At 35.4% G+C, this 24405-nt stretch overlaps 1 protein-coding gene across 1 annotated transcript in view; it reads left to right on the forward strand.

The window, feature by feature from the left end:
- mctp2a (multiple C2 domains, transmembrane 2a) overlaps window positions 1–24405 on the forward strand; it is a 405706-nt gene that overhangs the window by 305679 nt on the left and 75622 nt on the right. The window contains exon 19 of the mRNA XM_039773287.1: window positions 17367–17408. Coding sequence (XP_039629221.1) covers window positions 17367–17408 — 42 coding nt within the window. The remainder of the gene's footprint in view (window positions 1–17366; window positions 17409–24405) is intronic.

The raw sequence follows: 24405 nt of genomic DNA on the forward strand, positions 1-24405 counted from the left end.
ATCCTCCCAGTGGAAGACCACGTGTAACAACACCTGCACAGGATCGGTACATCCGAATTTCACACTTGCGTGACAGGTACAGGATGGCCACAACAACTGCCCGAGTCACACCAGGAACACACAATCCCTCCATCAGTGCTCAGACTGTCCGCAATAGGCTGAGAGAGGCTGGACTGAGGGCTTGTAGGCCTGTTGTAAGGCAGGTCCTTACCAGACATCACCAGCAACAACGCTGCCTATGGGCACAAACCCACCTTCGCTGGACCAGACAGGAGTGGCAAAAAGTGCTCTTCACTGATGAGTCACGGTTTTGTCTCACCAGGGGTGATGGACGGATTCGTGTTTATCGTCGAAGGAATTGAGTACGTCTGGGAGCTGTTGGATCGCAGGGTGAGGGCTAGGGCCATTCCCCCCCAGAAATGTCCAGGAACTTGCAGGTGCCTTGGTGGAAGAGTGGGGTAACATCTCACAGCAAGAACTGACAAATCTGGTCCAGTCCATGAGGAGGAGATGCACTGCAGTACTTCAAGCAGCTGGTGGCCACACCAGATACTGACTGGTACTTTTGATTTTGAGCCTCCCTTCATTCAGGGACACATTGTGAAACATTTTTAGTTTATGTCTTATAGTGTTGACTCTTTTAGTGTTCATACAAATATTTACACATTAAGTTTACTGAAAGTAAAAACAGTTGAAAGTCAGAGGACGTTTCTTTTTTTGCTGAGTGTATATATATATTTATATATATATATATATATATATATATATATATATATATATATATATATATATCTCTATACTAATAAAAGGCAATTCCCTCACTGACTGACTGACTCATCACTAATTCTCCAACTTCCCGTGTAGGTAGAAGGCTGAAATTTGGCAGGCTCATTCCTTGCAGCTTACTTACAAAAGTTGGGCAGGTTTCATTTAGAAATTCTACGCATAATGGTCATAAATGGAAGCTATTTTTCTCCATATAATGTAATGGAGTTGGGGCGGAGTTTCATCTGACATCATCACACCTCCCACGTAATCACGTGAACTGACTGTCAACGCATTACGTAGAAAACCAGGAAGAGATCCAAAAAGCGCTGAAGAAAACATGCATTATACAATTGAGAAGGCAGCGAAACAATAAGAAGCGAGCAAGTGACACATACTGTACAAGCATATTCATGCCTGCAGCTACTTCGGAAACAAAGCACGGTGTAAACCTAAAGTTTAAATTAAGTTCATAGACAGTCTACCGCTGGCGTTTGTCATGCCCTCGGCTAATGCGGGATACAAGTTTAATGAGAGGACGCAGGGTATAAACGACAGTTTTGATCACTTTCTAACTAAGTTCAAAATGCTGGTCAAAGGCTATGCTTATGCAAATTCTGAGAGACTGTGTTTGTGGGGGGATTGACAGTTAAGGCGGATGGAGGAGTGACGTCATCATCTCCCCTCCCATTCACCTCATTTCGCTCTGAGCTGAGCTCCGCGGCTAACGCTGTCTTCCGAAGCAACTTCATCACACTGCCACCAAATACTCACAGAAAAATCCAGAAGTTAATACACACGCTGTCTCTAGATTTTCTCCACACTGAATCCTCCAGGCACTACTTACAAAAGGTTATATTGACAATCTTGTTACGTTATTTTTAAAATGTTTCCTTTTCTTCTCGATTCATTTTACCCTCGCACCCCCTTGGTTTGAGAAGAAGTATGAAAAAATATGAGGTTAACACAGAAAAACAGATCACCAATTTAAGCTTTATGAATAATCGATTCGCCATCAATAATTGTTTTGGTAAAGCCATACTCAGTGTAATCCTCCTTCCATTTTATAATTTTTCCGCCACTAGCCATGATTAAATGAACGGTAAAAAAGTAAAAGCGAGGCGAGGGTGACTTATTCAGGCAGGCATATATATGACAGCAACACTCATGACAATGTCAATCACAGAATTTCGAAATGAAACCTGCCCAACTTTTGTAAGGAATGAGCCTGCCAAATTTCAGCCTTCTACCTACACGGGAAGTTGGAGAATTAGTGATGAGTCAGTGAGTCAGTCAGTGAGTGAGTCAGTGAGGGCTTTGCCTTTTATTAGTATAGAGATATATATTTATATATGACAGCAACACTCATAACAGTGACAAAACAATTACATTGACAATCATGTTATGTTATTATTAAAATGTTTCCTTTTCTTTTTCATTACTTCTTTAACACACTCCTTCTCCGCTGCTAGGTGCGGGTAGTTTGCTATATATATATATATATATATATATATATATATATATATGAATGACCTCCAGAGCGCTGAGACTTTTGATCACGTGAATGAGTCTGCAAAAAATGTGGTGTCCTGCCCAGCGAAAGTCGAGCAGCCGGCGCACGCGCATAGCTATTCCGGCCTTTGAGACTCTGAGTGCGCTTCTGCCTTAAGTCAAAGTGAGCGCTTTTAATTTTTTTCATCCTCCCCCTGAGCTATAGCCCAGACAAGTGCAAACACCCGTTTTCTACACTGCGGCAAACTAATATTATAATATTCTTTTGCACGTATACGATTATAAGGTTGTCAGCTTGGATTATGAAGACACGTACAGGAATGGAGGACTGACAGTGCCATCAAAGCCGATTAATGGCAGGGACGTCTCACCAGTCTACACAAGACCCACCGCGACTGTCCCCAAAAGGCGCTCATATCGTCAGCGAACACATCTCTCTATACTATATAAAAGAAAAAGGCAAGTTTCCTTTCTTTACACCTTTTTTCCTTTTATCCCAAACCAAAGCCTTTCTCTCTTAACACTGCAGAGGACACAAAACTAATTTTCTTTAAATGCCAGTAAGGCACATTACCAGAGGCAGAAATTTGGACGTTCACATAGAAAATGTAATTTCTATACCACAGCCGTCGTGTAGCGCCTTTCAAAAGGGACCAACTACCGAGAGATGATCCATATACATTTTAGCTGCTGTTAGTACTACTTACCTGTTCTGTTACACCGTCTTTAAAATGTAGTTTACCATAACCACTCCAGTAGTGCTCAATGTACCTGTACTTCTTAAAAGCGTTAATGTTTTACTGTTTAATAACTTATAGACTACATTTTATTATTTTTCCCTTGCACTCAGTGACCAAAGCTATACACACACATATAGACACATACATATATATATACACATATATATACCTGTGTGTATGTTTGTATGTATGTGTATATATATATATATATATATATATATATATATCTATACTAATAAAAGGCAAAGCCCTCACTCACTCACTCACTGACTCATCACTAATTCTCCAACTTCCCGTGTGGGTGGAAGGCTGAAATTTGGCAGGTTCATTCCTTACAGCTTCCTTACAAAAGTTGGGCAGGTTTTATATCGAAATTCTACGCGTAATAGTCATAACTGGAAGCAGTTTTTCTCCATTTACTGTAATGGATATGAGCTTCAACGCCGTGGGGGCGGAGTTTCGTGTGACATCATCACGCCTCCCACGTAATCATGCAGTACATAGAAAACCAGGAAGACCTCAAAAAAGCGCTGAAGAAAACATGCATTATATAATTGAGAAGGCAGCTAAACAATAAGAAGCGGCGAGTGATATATACAACCATATTCATGAGTTCTGCTACTTAGGAAACAAAGCACGATGTAAACCTACACTTTAAATTAAGTTCATAGACAGGCTGCCGCTGGCGTTTGTAATTTAGTGCCTGCCCATATAAGGCCGTCCGTCAGCGGCAATCCAATAGCAAACTGCCACGGGTAAATATTCACGGGTGAAGGTCTGTGCTTATGGAGAGGAAGATGAGATGGTCAGGGTGGTGTTTGACACAAACTCAGCGAAACTGCGAGAGAAAGTTTTAAGTGCCAGGACTAAGGTAACATTAAATACAGCTATGGACATAGCAGGAGATGGCACCAGCACAGCTGGGAACCTTCGATGCATGTACACCGAGTGGCTCACGTGAACTGACGCAGTGCACAGATAAAAGCAACAGTTCCAAAGGCGCTGAACAAAACCGAATTACACAATTGAAAAGGCAGCAAAAATATGAAGCGTCTGATACTTATAAGCATATTCATAAATCCAGCTACTGCGGAAACAAAGCACACGTTGGAAAAAGTCAATGTCCCGCTAAAGGAAGACAGTGTAAAAAACCCGTGCATGCAGTGTGTCAGGTCTCAGATAAAGAAGAAGACGAGCTGTTTATTGATGCAGTAAGAAACGAATCGATGAATGAAACCTGTCATCTTTACAACGATTGACAAACACGGAATGTAACTTGAACACAACACATCCTACAAATACGAACCTGATTGAAAGAAATAATGATAATCAAATCCTTGATGACAGCAACACTCAGTAACACTCACAAAACAAATACTGTATATTGACAGTCATGTTACGTTATTTTTAAAATGTTCCCTTTTCTTTTCTAGCTTTTTTAACACACTACTTCTCCACTGCGATACGCGGGTATATATATATGTATATATATATCCCGATCTACATACTCGAATAATGGATACTTTATTCGCCATCAATTATTCATTTGGTAAAGCCATACTCAGTGTATTCATTAGATGAACGGTAAAAAAGTAAGAGCGAGTGGAGGATGACTCATTGAGGCATGCAGGCTGTAGTGCGCGTCAACTCTATCTGAATTGCGCGATCACATTTGAAAAATATATCTTTTCAAGTTTTTTAGTCCATATGTGTCAAACTCAAGGGCCGCGGGCCACATCCAGCCCGGCGTGTAATTATATCCGGCCCGCGAGATCATTTTATATACTGTATTATTGTTATTAATGGCCCGGTATATGAAGCGCTGGTAACACAATAAACTACAGATCCCATAATGCAGCGCTTCAGCTGCCTTGCCGAACACTTACCGCGTTAATCAAGTCTACCTTATGATGCTGCAAGTTATTGCGAAGCTACAGTTATTGCGCACTGAGTTTGCACGGCGCTTTGGTGACTTTGAAGAACAAAAAAAGTCCGTCTACATGCGGCTCGAACCTTGTGCATGTTTGGTAGCACATATCTGTGTGAGAAGCTCTTCTCAGTGATAAAGACTAACAAAACAGCACACAGGAGTCGCCTCACTGATGAGCACCTGCAATCCATCCTGAGAATCTCCACAACACAGAACCTCACACCAAACAGAAACGAACTTGTGGCCAAAAAGATGCCAGGCGTCCAGCTCTAAAATGACATATGAGCAAAGACAACTGAATGATTTGATTTGTTATTGCACGTAAGAGCGGGAGTGAACCGTTTTAACAAACAGCGTATTGCACTAATACGAAATAGCTGTGTGTGTATATATGTAGATATGTATGTATATGTATATATATGTTTATATATGTGTGTGTGTGTGTGTATATATATATATATATATATATATATATATATATATATATATATATGACAACAACACTCATCACTCACAACAGTGACAAAACAATTACATTGACAATCAGGTTACGTTATTTTCAAAATGTTTCCTTTTCTTTTCATTGCTTCTTTAACACACTACTTCTCCGCTGCGAAGCACGGGTATTTTGCTAGTATATATATATATACATACACCTATTTACATTGTATATATATGTATATATATATATATATATATATATATATATATATACACACACACACATATATATCATTTGTAGACTCATTTATATATATATGTAGACTCAAACCCATTATGACAGCAGCAATCCAAGCTGTGAGAATACAGTAAAAAGGAGGCGTGTCAGACGTCAGAGTACATTTTCTGATGCAGCTAGACGAAAATAACTTTGTGACGCTGCCACCAAATACACAAAACAATTACTTTGACAATCATGTTACGTTATTTTTAAATATATATATATATATATGACAGCTACACTCATAACAGTGACAAAACACTTACATTGACAATCATGTTACGTTTTTTTTTAAATGTTTCCTTTTCTTTTTCATAACTTCTTTAACACACTACTTCTCCGCTGTGAAGTGCGGGTATTTTGCTAGTATATATAAAGATATTTGTGTCGAGTAAATCAGGGGTGTCAAACTCAATTGCACAGGGGGCCAAAATCCAAAACACACTTTAGTTCGCGGGCCGAACAGGATAAACATTTATTGAACACACTAAAACTTAACTTTTTTGAACATAAATATGACCAAAAACAGACAGGAATATTATTCCGGAATAAATCAACTCAAACCTTAAATAACTTAAAATATTTTGCTCTCCATAAAAATATATCCTGTCTAAATTATACAAGTTAGAAATAAAGTAAACGTTAAAAGACCAAACATTCAAATTTCTTTACTCTTATGTAATTTTATATAAAAATAAACTTAAATTTTAAATATCCCAAAAGATTTTGCTCTCCATAAAATATATCCTGTCAAAATTATACAAATTCAAATATGAACATGCTGCATAACAAAACCTGGAAATATAAATAAAATGTGTTCTTTTCAGCAAAAACAAATCAAATCATTCAGTTGTCTTTGCTCATATGTCATTTTATCAGAGCTGGACGCCTGGCATCTTTTTTTGGCAACAAGTTCGTTTATGTTTGGTATGAGGTTCTGTGTTGTGGAGATTCTCAGGATGGACTGCAGGTGCTCATCAGTGAGGCCACTCCTGTGTGCTGTTTTGTTAGTCTTCATCACTGAGAACTTCTCACACAGATATGTGCTACCAAACATGCACAAGGTTCGAGCCGCATGTAGACGGAGCTGGAGCATTTCTGCGGGAATGGAGTGAATAAACTGTGCGGGCCCTGCAGTATCGTACTTTGCCTTCAGTGTGCCATTACACTGCAGCTCAATCACCTCCATCTGAATCTGCACAGGTGCAGTTTCCACATCGACGGCAAATGGGCTGCGAAACAACTCAAAATTCTTTTTTTGTTCTTCAAAGTCACCAAAGCGTGCGAACTCAGTGCGCAGTGCGCTCAGTTTATCAGCAAAGTGCGATTTGGGAACACCGTTGTGCGACTTGGTTCAACATTACTTGGCAACAGGGAAAGTGGGGCAAGTTGCACTGGTGCATTTGTGTCTCCCATAAAAGCAGCTTCACTTGAAATCACTTTGTGATTTTGCACAGGTAAAAACGTCTGCTGAAGTGTCAGATTCTTCTTTAACTCTTCTGCTTTCTGTATCTTCTGCATTGCATTCAGGTCTTTCAGGTTATCCTGATGTTTTGTCTCATAGTGCCGTCTTAGATTAAATTCTGTAATTACAGCCACATTAGCTCCACAAATGAGACACACGGGTTTACCGGCAATGTCAGTAAACATATACTCAGCCTCCCATCGGTTTTTAAAGGCTCTATTTTCAGAATCAACTTTTCTCTTTGGCATCGTGTGGGCTAGCTTCGCAATAACTTGCAGCATCATAAGCTAGACTTGATTAACGCGGTAAGTGTTCGGCAAGGCAGCTGAAGCGCTGCATTATGGGATCTGTAGTTTATTGTGTTACCAGCGCTTCATATCCCCGGGCCATTAATAACAATAATATATAAAATGATCTTGCGGGCCGGATATAATTACACGCTGGGCAGGATGTGGCCTGAGGGCCTTGAGTTTGACACCTAAGGACTAAATAGAACTTGAAAAGATATATTTTTTCGAATGTGATCGCACCATTCAGATCGAGTTGACGCGCACTACATCGAGCCCGCATGCTATTGTGGTTTTGCCTGCGTGCCTCAATAAGTCACCCCCCCCTCGCTCTTACTTTTTTACCGTTCATCTAATGAATACACTGAGTATGGCTTTACCAAAACAATCATTGATGGCGAATAAAGTATCCATTATTCATAAAGCTTCAATTGGTGATCTGTCTTTCTGCGTTAACCGCATATTTTTTCATACATCTCAAACTATGGGGATGCGAGGGTAAAATGAATCGAGAAGCGCGTGTACATACTCAGTGCACCCCCTCTTGGGAATCGAACCTCGGACTTCTGCGCTAGAGGCAAAGCCTCTACCATTGCGCCACAGCGTGTGGTTTGTCTATTTGAGCGTATGTACAGTAGATCGGGGTATATATATACATATATATATATATATATATATATATATATATATATATACCTGCGCTTTGCAGCGGAGAAGTAGTGTGTTAAAGAAGTTATGAGAAAGAAAAGGGAACATTTTAAAAATAACGTAACATGATTGTCAATATACAGTAATTGTTTTGTGAGTGTTATGAGTGTTGCTGTCATCAAGGATTTGATTATCATTATTTCTTTCAATCAGGTTCGTATTTGTAGGATGTGTTGTGTTCAAGTTACATTCCGTGTTTGTCAATCGTTGTTAAGATAACAGGTTGTTTCGTTCATCGATTCGTTTCTTACTGCATCAATAAACAGCTCGTCTTCCTCTTTATCTGAGACGTGACACACTGTATGCACGGGTTTTTTTTTACACTGTCTTCCTTTAGCGGGACAGTGACTTTTTCCACCCCATGGCTGTATTTAATGTTAGCTAAGACCCGGCACTTAAAAGTTTCTCTCGCAGTTTCTCTGAGTTTGTGCCAAACACCACCCTGACCATCTCATCTTTCTCTGCATAAGCACAGTCCTTCACCCGTGAATATTTAGCGGCAGTGTTTCTATTGGTTTGCCGCTGACGGACGGCCTTATATGGGCAGACACTAAATTACGCCTCCCACGGGCATCGAGCAGAAGTCTACTATAGTATATGGACGAAAAAATAGGTTCCGGTTATGACCATTACGTGTAGAATTTCGAAATGAAACCTGCCCAACTTTGGTAAGGAATGAGCCTGCCAGATGTCAGCCTTCTACCTACACGGGAAGTTGGAGAATTAGTGATGAGTCAGTGAGTCAGTCAGTGAGTGAGTCAGTGAGGGCTTTGCCTTTTATTAGTGTATATATATATATATATATATATATATATATATATATATATATATATATATATATATATATATATATATATATATATATATGACAGTAACACTCATAACAGTGACAAAACAATTACATTGACAATCATGTTATGTTATTTTTAAAATGTTTCCTTTTCTTTTTCATTACTTCTTTAACACACTACTTCTCGCTAAGCTGTTATTTTGCTAGTAGTAAACTAAATGTAAAAACATTGAATAACACTGAGAAAACCTTGAACAACAGAGAAAACTAACACTGCAAGAGTTCATGCTATAGCGCTATGAACCACTCACTAAAAACACTTTTTTTAATGAATTTTAAGCACAGGGAAAAAATTGAACATTTGAAAATTTCCGTAATTTATTAAACCACTAAGAAAAGTAACATTGCAACAATGCACGCTAAGAGCCAATCGCTGTAAACAGAAGTGAAGTGGAGGTTAAAATCCAATAGAAAAAAGTCTTCATTAAATACAATGAGGTTAAAACAATGCTCGGATCTGTCTCTTTAAAAACAAGCCGATGCATTCTTTAACTGCCTTCTCGGCCTTATGCGTCCAGCTGTCTCTCTCTTTCTCTCTCTCTCTCTCTCTCTCCCTCGCTCGCGTGCGCGTGTGTGTGTGTATGTCTCTCTCTCATGCGCTGTGTGTGTCTGGCTCTCTCTCTCTCTCTCTCTCTGCACAGGGAGAGACTGAGCATGTGCGGAAATCATCGGCGCGCACAAACCGAAAGGGAAACTGGCTTGTTCGTATACGAAGTGTGTGGTGAACAGATGCAAAAGTTTAGCAAACTTTTTGTTCGTAAACCGATTTGTACATGTTCTGAGACGTTTGTGAACTGAGGTTCCACTGTATTCTGAAATATCCTTTTTTCCCATTTTTGGTAACCTAAACTTTATATTTAAAACTCTCTTTTCACTACTTTAGGTCATTCATTGCATTTCAACTGATTAAATTATGTTATATCACTTTTAGCTGGAGTAATCCTTTAATAGTTAAAACTAAATAGGTTTTTTCTATAAACAGAAGTTCATCAGACAGTTGTCTGCTGTCTCATTTATCACGTCACTGCCCTGTGTCATATGACACACAGTAAAGTATAAAAAAAAATAGCAAAGAGCACATAGCACTTGCATTGTGTGGCCGTTATTAATTCTACAAGCCTTTCCAACCATACTTGTGTACTCTAGTATTAACAGCATAATATATGTTACAACCATCAGTGCTGTAGAGGGAATGTATGGAACTAGCTATACATTATATATTTAATTCAAATGGAGAGCAAACTTGGCTCAAGATTTAAGTTATCTTTGGAAGAGACATTGTAATTGGGGCCAGACATCTCAGCAGAAATGTATTAAGAGTACCAACCCAGGTGATCTTTTTATATATGACAGTAACATGAGTATTGTAGCTGTGATTTCCCAAAATTACCAAAGTTCAGCAGCTTTAACTCAAAAAAAATGGGATTCAGCAAAAGCCTGACGCGCAGAAATGATTCCACAGACAAAATATCTTCGTTTTTAAAAGTTTAGTTAAGTTTCAAAGTAAAACAGTTCACACAAAAAAGGAAAATTAAAATAGCAAAAAAGGAAAAATTAATGTTAAGAAAAGTTCAGTTCTAAGCTTAATCTTGTTACATTTCAAATTGTTACTTCTTAACATTTCTGAACCATTTCAAAACGGTCAGAAAACTTTATGCTTATCCCATTTCTAACTTGAAAATGGGTCTTTTAAGTCCCTCTTTACTAGGACTTGTTCTTACCACAACTAAGCTTATTATCACACTGTTTCTCAGTTATAGTAAGAAGGTTCTATCTCTTACCAAGTTATAAGGGGAAAAGACTATACCATAAGTTATGACTATGAAAGAAATGTATGTTCTATTCAAATTAAGCAAACATTAATATGAGTTTAACTCAAAATTTTAACGTTCTAAGATTGGTTCTTACAAGTTTATCTAGAATGAACTAGAACCTATAAATCATCAAGACAATATTAGTTCTGTTTATTTTATTGAAACAGACCAAACAGAGGCTGACATAACCTATACAAAGTAGCTGATGAGACTCCATCTGTGTAACTTCATACTTCTTCACTGATTAGGCATGACAGTATGATGACTCATATGTAGTGGGCCTAGTCTGCTGTAACCCATTTCCTGCTAATTTGTTAGATGAACAATTGTGATAAGACAATGGATCCAACCTTTCTGTAATGCCAATACAGGTAAAGATATAATGGGACAGGGCATATTATTAACAGTCACTTGACTTAAATGAGACATTGTTTGAGTGTGATAAGATAATTTAGTATCACTACTGTTAGGGTGCATCCTTTCATGGTGTTAGTGTGTCCGTCTGCAAAAGGGCTTTTTTTCTGCTTGTGTTTGGCCGCACCCACCACATGACAAACCACCCCAAGATCCCAGATTAGGACCCGATTGCAGGCATGTGACAGGTGACACTTCAGTACCACACTAGTTCAAATGAAATGGAACAGTGTGAAGTTTTATATGGTGGCTGAAGTGCCAGTCTTGTCACCAACACCCAGGTTTTTCCCTGCAGGTTGGAGGGCATACTAGCAGGGCTGGATGCAGATTAACGTCATATCCAGGACAGAGCAATTGCAGGATAAGAGCTTTGCTCAAGGGCCCAATGGAGTGGAGTCACTTCTGGTGTTTACAGGATTTGAACTGGCAACCTTCAGATTGCTAGTGTCGATACCTTGTGTCAGAAATACCACTTCGCTGGATGCATAATAAAACTAAAGCTGTGATATAAATTAAATAGTAAAATTCATTATCAGAGAGCAGTATTGAAATATATATGCATTCATAATTAAGTGTGACCTCTCTTGAATGATTTTAAAAGCACATTAACATATGTTAAGAAATACATTATTATGATGAGCCAAAGTCCAAGTCAAAATTAAAAAACATGAGATCATGAGCAATAATCGAAAAAGTTAATACTAATTACTAATTCATTGCTCCTAAGGTGATTGCAGAGCAGATTACAATGTCAATTTGAAAAGATTACCCCCGATGAGACATTCAATAAAAGCAAAGCAAAATTTTAATGAAAAGATGGCTTTATTTTCTCATCCTTAAGGCCAAATCATAGTCCATGAGTGTGATCTAAGCGATTTCTCATCACTCATAATACGTAATCTTTCGCATGCTTTTTTTTTTTTTTGAGTTTTTTTAATGCTGTGCACTGATTACAAGAGGCTGAACACTAGTTAAACATTGTGTTGTGTTAGTCCAAAGTTTAGAATCGTTTTATTCTGTGTAATGTCAACAGGATTAGACAGTTAATTGCAGTCAATTTGTAATGAAAACAATTAATTGATCTTTAGACATTTCCTTTAATATCCATGCAGATGTAATCTTCACTTTTAAGAATGTAGAATTATTGTTCAAACGTAAAGTTTAAAATTAAATTGTCTCTGCAGAAATAACTTCTGTTTTAATCATGTACACTGAATACTTAACGTTTAAGTGCTGGGAGATGACATGAAGTTTGTAATTCTCCTGATATGTATTCTGTCTGAATATACATACCATAAATTCTGATGATTTGTCTTTGGTGATATATCTTGGGCCATCAGGGCCAGGTTATGTAACGGTTTCATGTTGTGAGATGCACTTTTTTGTTGCATCAATTGCTAGCCCCCTCTTAAATGCTGTAAGCAGTATAAAAAGAAGAACATAATAAGGTTATTTTAAAATGCTAAAAAATGCATATTATACAGTATATTTTTAAAATCACTCGCCTTACACCAAGGGGAGCTACACCTGGTGCCTGGGAAGTGCAGTGTTTTGTTTTTCCCACTCAAGTTGCTCTCTATCCTGCTCATAAATGACAGAGGTTCTGGAAAACACAAATAGCTAAATGCAATACAAAAAATACATTTAAATCAAAGAGTTTAAAAACAAATGATTGATTTGATTTAATGTTTACAAGTTTATTCTGAAATAATTATTTTAATGAAAATATTTTTATTTTTTTCTACTTTAATTGGTTATTGATTAAACCCCCACCCCTTCTTAATTTCTTTTTTTTTTTCTTAGATTATTTCTTAAATTTAAGCTCTTTCTTGATGTTGCATACAGGTCACTATAATTAATTTTTCTTGTTCACTGCTGTTTCTCAGTGTACTGCAAACTTCTGTGACATGCAGTACCTTTGGAGTTCTTTACTTTATATAAAATGGGGCAATGTGAATATTTCTGTTTTTAAATGGAACAACTAAATGTTAGCTGGTATGGATACAATGTTGTCATAGAGGAAGAGAATGGAGAATAGGAGGTGAATGAATGATTTATTGTGGTGGTTGTTTGTGTACTTTTTTAGTTGTGATTTTTCAACTAAGTAAGTATGTCATTTACGCTCCAGCAATTCAGGCAAAGACGTTTTAGCTAGGTGTAGCGAGGCATAATTTTGTTTTGTTTGTTATTTTTTTTTCTTTTTTAATCCATTCCAGAGTACACATTACATATAGTAAATATAATGTATCTAAAATAAAACTATTGCCGCAAGTTGATGCCAGTCATGTCATTTGTATTTGGATCAACCTCCGAAGCACTGAGGAACAGTGATGAAGATATGTTCTATAAAGCTTGATATTGTGCCCTTTAAGATCAGTCAGTACAAAATGTAGCCCCAAAATCAGAGTCCGCAGTTTGAAGGAATGTTGAGATTATGTTAAATGCTCCCATTTTAAGGCAATCATGTGTTATGCTGAATGGATATAGAAAACAGTTATGTGACAGCATGTTTTCATGTGGCCTCATGTCAGCAGCCATGTCAGGCATGTGTTGGTGGAATATTCTGTATTTCTTTATTGCTTTTGGTAGTTGAGCTAAACAGCTAATTGCAGTTGCCTAGAAAAATTGGATGTTTTAATATTTTTTTATTGAGTACAAGTAAATAATAATCTGGACAAAAACTAACAAATCTGTTAGTTTTCATTACTAATCATGAAGTGCGTTTCATCTGGTGTGATACATCGGAGCAGCCTCCTGAACATGTTCAGCCATTCTTAAGTAAATGATATTTCACTGCCATGACAGTGGCTTTGTTGTAAAGGAGTTAAGTTAAAAAATAGTCTGTGTCTTGATTATCTAAGAGCACAAATATTGAATAAAATATTATACCTTTCTTGCATAAAACTTTACATGGTGAATTGACAGGACCTTAAATGGATGTTAAATCCAATAATGACTTAACTCATAAAATGGCCGCCAAGGACAGTGGCAAGCAGGGAGGATAATAAACTGCAATGATTATAAATAAAAGTAAACTTCATAGTATTTTATCTGTGAAACAAAAGCCTTGCTAAATTGTTTACTAAGTCACCTCAGTGTTTTAAAATTATCTATGAATGCATGTCTTTTTTTACATAATTAATTAGAACTTAGGAAAACACCTAAACTCTTTTTTTAGCCAATTGAAGTTTACAGTAAAAAATTTTCTCAAATAGTCCAAGAACTTAATTCACTGGCCTTTTTGTTACTACCCATTGTCCAAATAGTTAGAAACTAAAAACAAAAATCCTGTTGACAAAATGGTCCCTGTATGTTAAGTATAAAAAATGTTACAGTAAAAGGTATCACAATATTGTTTCAGTATTATCTGAATTCACACAACAGATCCATTTGATGTGGAAACTTGTGTAGAGCGCTACTGTGGTAGAGTAGAAGCGGATCTTTTTACCTGTATAAAATGGCATTTTGTGTTGTTCTTACAAATTGAAATCATAAAATAGGTTTTGTTTGAAAGCTATACAAGCATTGTGTTCTCAGGCAATGTTAAAACTCTGCACAACATTTTCAGTGTGTGTATTTTGTAAATTAAGTCTTTATTTGGAGGTGTCTTACAGTGAGTTGAATGTGATCTTTTGGAGGGAAGGTCATGTTCTCATGCTGCTGGAAGATTTTTTTTTAATTTAAATTCATTTGAGGCTCGGAGTAAATGTAGAGTATGAAGGTTTTTTGTGTAAAAAAAAAAACTTTATTTGTGCAATGAATATTTCTGTGTTTTGCACAGCTATAATGTCTAGACTTTTTCTGAATAGAAAAGCCTTAGAAAGAAATGTTAAAGCCTGTTGTGATGACCATTCTTCCCCCACCTGTAATGCTCGTTGCCCAGACAGCACCAAATACTTGAAGAAATACTCCGTCCAAAAATATTATTATATGTTGTAATTTTAATACAGTGGAGAAAATAAAGTTTATGATAACAGAAGTCATAGTGACCCAGTGCAAACGATGTGAAAATTGTTCATGGTTAAAAAGAGAAAAAAAATCATGCGTTACTTGTGTCAAATAATCCATGTCAGTTATCCAGTTGCTTGCTCAAACCTTGTAAAATGAATGCTTTCTTTTCTTCAAATACTGCCTTTCCCCATAATTCATTGGTCAAGAGTCTTGTCCTCTGTTTAGAAAGTTCTTCTCATAAGTCTAAAGGTTTGTCTCCATTCTGTATTTAATACAGATTATATTTTTTTCTTTGCCACCACTTCAAAGTACATGGAGTAACTTATAAAAAAAAAATACATTTTGGCTCAAGTATTTTTTTTTATTATTACTGCCTGTCTTTCTTTTGATACTATGATCTGCATATAAAGCAACACCTAATATGGACCAAGTTGATGACAAAAATCTTGAATCATAGTAAACAATATAATAATAATTACATTATTTCTTTTTTACCTAAATTAGATGGTAATTCATCCAGCCTTTAGTCTGGTATAAAGGTAAACATTTCTCCTGACATTCTAGCAAGAATTCCTTCCGTTGACTGGCATTTTATTAGTCTATAAACTAATTTGGTGTAAAATAACAGTGGTATAGGGTTTACATTTAAATTGTTTTGTTTACTGGATTAATTGCATTTAACATGGTTAACCTTTTTCATTGAAATATAATGACAATTAACTTAAAATAATTATTGTATAGACAACACATCTGTATATTTACACTACACATCGTTCGTACTTTCCATCTTGTGCATGCTCAGATAGTCTCCAGCCCTCTACAATACTGTTATGGATTAAATGGGAAAGAAAATGGTTTGGTGTGGTATCATTGGTGGTTTTGGACATCTGCTAAAATTTTAATAATGTAAAAACTTGCTATATCATGCAGTCCTATTTATTGTTAGTTATTAAAGCATTTAAATGTTCACTTCTTATAAAACTAAAAAAGGCTACTGATATCCATTACAAATGATATACTGTACATATTTGTTCATTTGCCTCTCTATGGAGTGATGATTCAGTGAGCCATATTGACATGTGTTACATTTACTGTTTCACTCTGCATTTCACCACACTTAATCCTAATGCTTATGTACATCATCCATCTATCCACCCATTTTCTAATCTGTGTACACAAATGAGTAGAAAAGATAAATGAAATAAGTTTAAATATGCATTAAAGTGTTGTACATTGGTTATCACAAAGGTGTTAACAGGTTAAGTACTGTTAAAGAGTATTGTGATATGTGTGAATTTGTAATATTATACTGTAAGTGATCAACAGAAATTAGAATATCAGTACATTAACTTTTATTTAACTTCACCATATTACAGTGAGGAGAATCACAAGCTACTGCATTCAAAGTAATCTAGAAAACTAAGTTGCTGGGTCTCATGCACAGTGTCTCTAACCCTCTGTGTTGTATCTTGGTCAATTTACCTTCAGTATATCTGTAATTCTGATTCTACCACAGTGCTCCAGTGGTCTTTTTTTTCAGTGGCCATCTGATTTTTCATCACATCCTCTGCAGGTTTTTTCCTGCCTTGTTAGTGTGTACAGTTTCAATAGCCCATGGATATATTTATTTTACTGTTTTAAGTTTTAGGTATATTCTTTGTACTTTTATATATATCTTACTACTGTTAATATGTGTAGGCTGCTGGAACATTGCTATTTTCTCATGGGATCAATAAATGATCTGTCTATCTTTCTAGGCTGGAGTGCTCAAGCTAATACATTTGATCTGAGCCCATGTTTTCTGCAGGATATTTAACTTATTGTAGCTATTAACTCTTGATATAGGAAGTTTATAAAACTGAGAATTGCTGTAATCCAACTAGAAGGAATTTCACTTTTGTTATCTCTGCCATTTGTCTGTAACTGCAAATTCACTGAATCTCTTCAGTAATACTTCAATTTTTTTTTTTACAAAATTGTTTATGGTTTAATGCAGTTATTTTTAAAATAATTTTTGTTTAAATTGCACAGTAGTGCAGTTTATTGCAGTAAAGCATGATTGATTTGAAATTCAGTCCTGTCACAATATTGCTTACCTTTTATGCCTTTGTTTCTGTTGCCCTCTAACAGTTTTCATTTTAAAACAGCACCTAGTTTTTTTGTTTATTTCAGAGACTCTTTTTGACAATATTTAACTTTTTTCCCCTAGGTTAACTTGGATTTGGGTGAAGATGATGATGATGATGAAAAGGTAGATTTTATTTTATTATATTAAGACATTTTGTTGTACATTTCTTTTTTGTACATTTTTTAGACTTTACCTAACCTACTGATTTTCTATACTTATATCTTTTTTGACACTTGTTAATGCCAATATTTCCCTATGTTTTGTTAGCAACCTAAATTCAAAATAATACAGTAGAACATACTGTTTTAGTAAAATCAAGAAATGCAAAAGATCAAAATTTTCACAAGCACTTACTGATGGCCATTTTAAACCATACTGTAATAATGTTTTTTCCTGTAAAGTTTTAGGATGAATAAACAGTAGATTTTTAAGTATTCACTTCCAAAAATGTATTATCTTCCATAAGTGAGCAGTATAAATAGGACTTGTATAATCGGTTAACTGTTATACTATAATAATATTACACTATTTAGAGTAACTTCTGTATGTGACAGATATTTGACAAATACTCCTGTAAGCTTTCAGCATGCTATTTAATTCCTGCTATTTTTATAGAGGAATTTTGTTGGCCAGTGCTACAGCATTTAAAACATCTTGATTATTTGATATCGCCCAATCTTCAGCTTACATGTTTATAGTTTTTAGTGTGGAATTTGAAATGGGTTACTCCTGACAGGCATAATAAGCATAGAATAATACAGTGCCAATTAACAATATTTTCCTTTTGTTTTCCCATAATCAGTATGATCAAATTTTTAACTTGCATCTTAATATCAATTCTTTATTTAATCTTTAACTTAATTGCAGCATTCATTAAAAAGGTCCTTAAGTGATCAAATTAACATTTTGATATTTCTTTATAAAGAAACCTATGAAATACCCACATGAAAATGTAAGCAAACTTTTGGATTGGCTGCATCAGTTTTACCAGCACTAATTGCAATCAAATGCTTCCTGTAGTTAGTTACTGATCATACTTTTGCAGCGCTGTGAAGGAAGACTAGATCCACTCCTAGTGGTGATTCAACTCAGTGACACTTGTGAAACTTTTTCATTTCAGATCCTTCCATAACATTTTAGTAGAGTTTAGGATTATTATTTAAATTATAAATTCTATTCATTTTGATCAGGGATGATAACAACTAAGAGTTGTTTCAGTAACATACATTAGCTGTTTAAATCAAGTAATAGGATAGATTAAACAGTAAAGTTAAACTTTAATTTGAAAATTTAATTGTCTTGCTGCATTGTAGTGCCTATTACAATCTCATTTTACAACACGGTTGTCATTTAAATAGACCCATGAGGAAAGTACTGTATTTAAGGTATATGTTTCAATTTCATCTTCTGCGAAAATGGGTAATGTTAAACACAGCTCAGATTGGGAACATTTTGAGGCCAGTGTGATTACTTTCACGGCAAACTGTGTAATATTGTGCCAAAACAGAGATGTAGTACATCTAACATGAATTACTTTATACAAAGCAAACCCGCCCCATGCAAAGTCAGACTGCAGCAACCTATTTTGTCAGCAGCACTGATTGATAGCAAAGTCTTTTTGCAGTTAATCATTTATCTTTAGCCAAAGCAGTGACATTTAGGGTGGCAGTATCTCAAAAAGGGAGAAGGGGCACTGTACTTAACAGGGGTTGGTACATTTTAATCCTGTACACAAATTAGTTCTCATTTTTATTGCTATGTTTTAAATTCCATTGGAAATTTGATGTAACTTTAGGGCTATTGTAAAATTGCCAAACTATTGTAATATTTCTGAATATTAAATACTGAGTAGGTTTGAGAAAGTTGAAAAAGGTGATTATCATGTAAAGGAGCAACAGATAAAGACTTCTCTACCTTGAAGTGCATCCTGCTTTGGTTCCATATTCTGAGTTTTTGGTTGGCGATTGGATAATTGGTGTATTGATGAAAGTTAGAGCTTATTGGGGTACAAAGCAGGACATATAAAGAAGTACAGGAGGATTTAATTTCCATTGCTAACCAGGCTGGTGTAAATCATTAATTTGGGCCTATTCTTAGGTCATTATAGTGTGTATATTTACTGCCTAGTAATAAAATTGAAAGTTGGGTAGTGCCATGACACCTTCTACTTTAGGTGTTTGTAGAGTCACCTTTTAATGCATGGATGTCTCAAATTCCAGATAAACGGGGTTACAATTAAATTTAGTTTCTTAAAGGACGATTTGTTGAAGTATTGTTTTGCTCACAGACCTTATTCACATAGGAAATGTAAACCACACTTTACTCTGTCAGCAACAGGCATGGTCTTTGTTAAAAAGGGGAATATTTGTGAAAAATAGCACAGAGCAAACATCTTTTGGGGGTTATGGCAGGAATAATCTTCCATATTAACACAGTAATGCATATCCTTTTTTTTTTTGAAAGACAATTATTTTTACCTCAAGAGAGCAGGTTCCCCTTGATGGCAAAATTAGCAAGAAAATACATGTGCATTTTTGTAACAAGTGCTGCCTCTGCGAAAAGGTCTGCACGGCTGGCAACATTGTTTTTTTTTTTTGTTGTTGTTTTTTTTTTAATCCCTGTTGTTTCTTAATGGTAAAGGTAAAAAAACATAAATGTAGGTAAGAGAGGACTTAAGGTCTTTGAATCTTGAGCTGGTCAATTTTCACATTCTCAGCATGACTTTATAGTTTAGTTTTAGAAAATCTGTCTACTTTGATAATGCTGTTTAAATATTTGTGACATCAGATATGTCTATGAATGTGAAATGATAAATATACTGTACTGCATTTCAAAAGAGTCTTCTCTAGAGACCTGACATCACTAGCAATCAAATTAAAAAACATGCCTTAAATTGACTGTTTGAAATAGTTTTGAAGTTCCTTACAGCATGTACATGCTTCTGGGCATCTTTAAGCTTCATTAAGAATGTGTCTAGTGTAGCCCTTACGTTTAGGCTTTGTCATATAAACAACATTGGAGGCAACTTGTCTCCTGATATATTACTTTATTAATACAGATCATTGCATTTTAGCTTAACTGTGCGTGCAGTTAAGGACCGCTGGTCTGTTTTTCATGTTCTTCTGGGATTCATAATCTTAATCTGTTTAGTATACCAGGGGCAAAATATATACAAGATGAATGGTTTTTCAACGGAATGCAATAAACTTGTGCAGCCAAGTAGAAAATCACATCTATTTATGTATGTATGTATTTATACATCTGTCGGTCTGTCTGTTAAATTTATGTATGTATTATATATTATATTTTTCCTGGAGTTTATAACATAGCTACTGTTTTACATCTTTTGTATTTTGTGCCAGTCTATATTTGTGTAGTAAGGCAGAACTTATTGATTATACCCATTGTTTGGCCAATGGTATTTTGTTATTTCTGCCCCCGTAGGAATTTTACTGTAATACAGTAAGCAGTGTTTTTTAAAATATGTACTTAATTCATAAGTATTTTAAAACTACACTTTCCGAATATGGAAAATTAAGTATTGAAACCTTTTCAGTTTCTATATTTTGGCTTTAAAGTGCACAGAAAAGAAACATTTTAAAAATATTAGAGTGACAGAGAAGATGATGGATTCCTGGGAATTTAGTATTTACTTTATATTTACACCCATTTGTATATTTTATGCTGCATGAATGATTGTGTAACATTTTCAGTTTTAGCTATTTATAAACATAACTAACATTTGCCTACATATTATCAAACCACATAAAGTTGCAGCACATCTGTCTCTGTTAACCAGTGTTAAGAATATGTTTTTGATTCTTTCTTGCATTTGCTTTTATTTCAATATTTTAATCCTTTTTATTTCCAATTTTTTTCTGTATATATTGATATTATTTTTAATTGTTTACCTCAGTAACATCGTTATTGGTAATCCATTTTTTATATTTTTCTTTTGTTCAGACAGGTTTTCAACTTGTATTTCTTAGTTTTTTTTCTGTGACGTTGTTTGCAGCTTATTGCTATGTAACATGTGGCACACGTGTGGTGCATGAACTTGACACAATTGCATTGTAAAAAATGAAGGTGGGAAAGCATTCAAACTTTCACCAATCAAAGAGAAAAAATTATTACAGAGTAGTGCTTGAATATGAAGTTTTTTTTAAAAAATGAGCCAGTACAGGATTTTCTTGTGTGACTGTTGTGTTTCAGTATGGGTAAAAATGGGTTTGGATCTAAATGTTCTCTTTATGTCTGTTTTGCTCATTTTTATATTAAAATTGTTGTTCAGTTAGTTTCTGTCTGTCATAGGATCTTTTTGTATTACCATGTGTCTTGTGGGTTGCCCTCCAAGACAAGAGGCCACCTGCCCATCACTGTCAGGGGACTGCTCTCAGCTGAAAGCTAAAAGTGCCATGTGGATCATTGAATGAACTTGTGGATTTGGTAAGTTCTAGTGTCTTCTGCTGTGCTTGAGTTATTGTACTGGATTTTGAACCCTGGCCCTGTTTATTGACATTGCCTTCTGGATTTTTGTATGGAGACTTAGTTTGCTTTGGGATTGCCCGTTTCAGACAACACCTGCTTTGCCTTTTGTGCTCTTCAGGTACATTTTTGTTGATTATAAATCTTTCTATTGATAGATATGTTTGCCTTTTTTGTTAATAGCCTGAGTTTAAAGGTATATCCCCTCTAGTGGGTGTTTTGAGTTATTTTGGGACTTGCTGTGCTAAGGAACAGAATGTTTATGAAAGTGACTGGATTTATTTCAGGGCTTTGATTCCCGATTTGTTCTCATGGTGTAAAAATAAGCTTTATGTACTGACTCTGCTAAGCAATGGCTAATATTAACCAGGCTTTAGTTGCTGCAAAAATTTATTTCATTTCATTGCCAGAAATAAGAGCGACACTTCATTTTGGCATTTGTCTTCAGTAATGGAGTTTCATTGGCCTGTTTATCATGTCAGAGGAAATGTTTCTTTTTTGTTGTTTTTTTTTCTTTATCTGCTGCTTTTATTTTTTGTTTCTTTCAGTAGAACATTTATGTTCACAAGTAAAATCATCAAACTGCTTTTTATTCGTATGAATTTTACATTTTTGCAATTACAATTGGTTACTTTTCAAGTAAAGGTATTATTTTTATGGATTCTCTGTTCTTGGAAGTTAGGTATTTTTAAATCTGTACTCCTTTTTTAAGGTTTTGAAGATACCCTAAGTTATAACAGGCTATAAATCCTGTTTCTGTTTCCTGAACCAACTTTGCAGTATTGGATATATAAGTTGTTCTTTCCATCTAAGACTGAATGAAATCTGAGTAATCAACATATTTTTATTTGAAACAAGGATTGTCCATTTGGTCTGGTGTAATAACGTGGTAGACTTCTCTCTTCAGCTAGAGCTGTCCATTTTTGGAGCTTCCTCTTAGCATCACTCATCGAACTGATAACTAATTCATTGCTAGGTAAATGCAGCAATGGTCACTATTGCATTGGACTGGTTTATCGTCTCTAGACTAGTCGCGTCAGGACTTTGGTTTCCCAAAGTGTATGGAAATTTATCGTTATTTTCACTCATTCATTGCCCGCCTCACAAAGCCATCAGTCATTAGCATTACAGCCAGGGGCAGTTCTATAATATACTACCATGGTGTACATTTTGAATTTTTGAGTTGGATTTATTTTTCTCAAGTAATGTTGAGTTCATGCACCTAATAAAATCGGTCAAAGCATAGAAGGTGACACAAGGTTACTAAGATATGTAATAAAACACCAGAAATTAATACCAAATTGTATTACTTTTTACTTAAGCAATGAATGTCTATTAACAAAAAAATCAGTTATATAAAAACAGTGGTAGGCTATAAAAGTTTTTAAAAAATTGCATATTTCTGGTAACGAAACAGTTATGCAAAAACATTTTTAGAATCGTTTTCTTCAAATGTATAACTATATATTCAATATATTACATTTAATGTTTAATTTCTCTTACAAATGGAATTTAAACAAAGTGAACATTTAAAATATAATTTACATTTATTATTTGCAACTGTTAACAGCTTTGTTTTTCCTATGCAATATGGAAAAATCTATCTGCATCATATTATTGCATCAGTGTTCTGTTGCCCTTAAAAATTCATCCATGTCTAAGGACTTAGTTGTTGCCTTCTACATTGATCTTTCTGTTGTGTACCATTGATTAACAAAAAGGAATGAGAACTCTGGACATTGTTGAGAAGGAACTTTCACATGATGCTGTAGAAAATGGCAATTACCTGTGAAGTAACATACAATTTATGTAACTCAGGAAATGCTGACTTGTACTCATGCAAGTATTTACACACTTTGGAGATTTGAGCATTGCCAGTAAGGGTCTTCAGCAACATTGGTTTAGCAATGTTACCTTCATTAGGTTTGTGTTTTTATGGGAAAATTGGTTTTCTGTTTCCACAATTTACCTTTCAAGAATGCTTAACAGTGATATCTACAGGGACTGACTTAGGGAAATGGTGACATCTGTGTGCCCCACAAAAGACAGAACAATACTATGAGCCAGTTGACTACTTACTGACCTCTTCTTTTTTGGAGTATTTGAAGCCGCCAGACCTTCCAATTCTTTTCTTAAGAGATGATCATTCAAGAGTTCTTGTAATGCCTCCAGTGATACAGGCAGAAATAACATCACCAGCCCTACAAATGTCTACAGTATGAGACTATAGGATATAACTTACTAGTTTCAAGCAACAAAGAACATGTGTCAGTAAATGTCGCAGTTCTCAAAAGCTATTAATTTTTTTTTGGATCAAAAGCCGTGATGCATCTGTGCATATATCCATCAATACATTTTTGTTTACTGCTACAGCTGTGAGAATTTGTCAAATTTCATCTGTATTTTCAACAATGGTTTTTACCATACCAAAGTGACTAGTCCATCGAATTTCCAACAATTTTTGTCAGTTCTGGAGTATCATAATACTCTGCTGTCAAATGTAGGGTTTATGAAAGAGTCCATGAAGACGATTTCTAGCACATAGCTCTTCCTGAATGACATGAACTATTGTCAATTGCAGCTGGTGGTTGTAACAATGTACTGTATGTATGGATGGAATATCTCTAGCAAACTT

This window comes from Polypterus senegalus, chromosome 12 (assembly GCF_016835505.1).
Source record: "Polypterus senegalus isolate Bchr_013 chromosome 12, ASM1683550v1, whole genome shotgun sequence".
NCBI lineage: Eukaryota > Metazoa > Chordata > Cladistia > Polypteriformes > Polypteridae > Polypterus > Polypterus senegalus.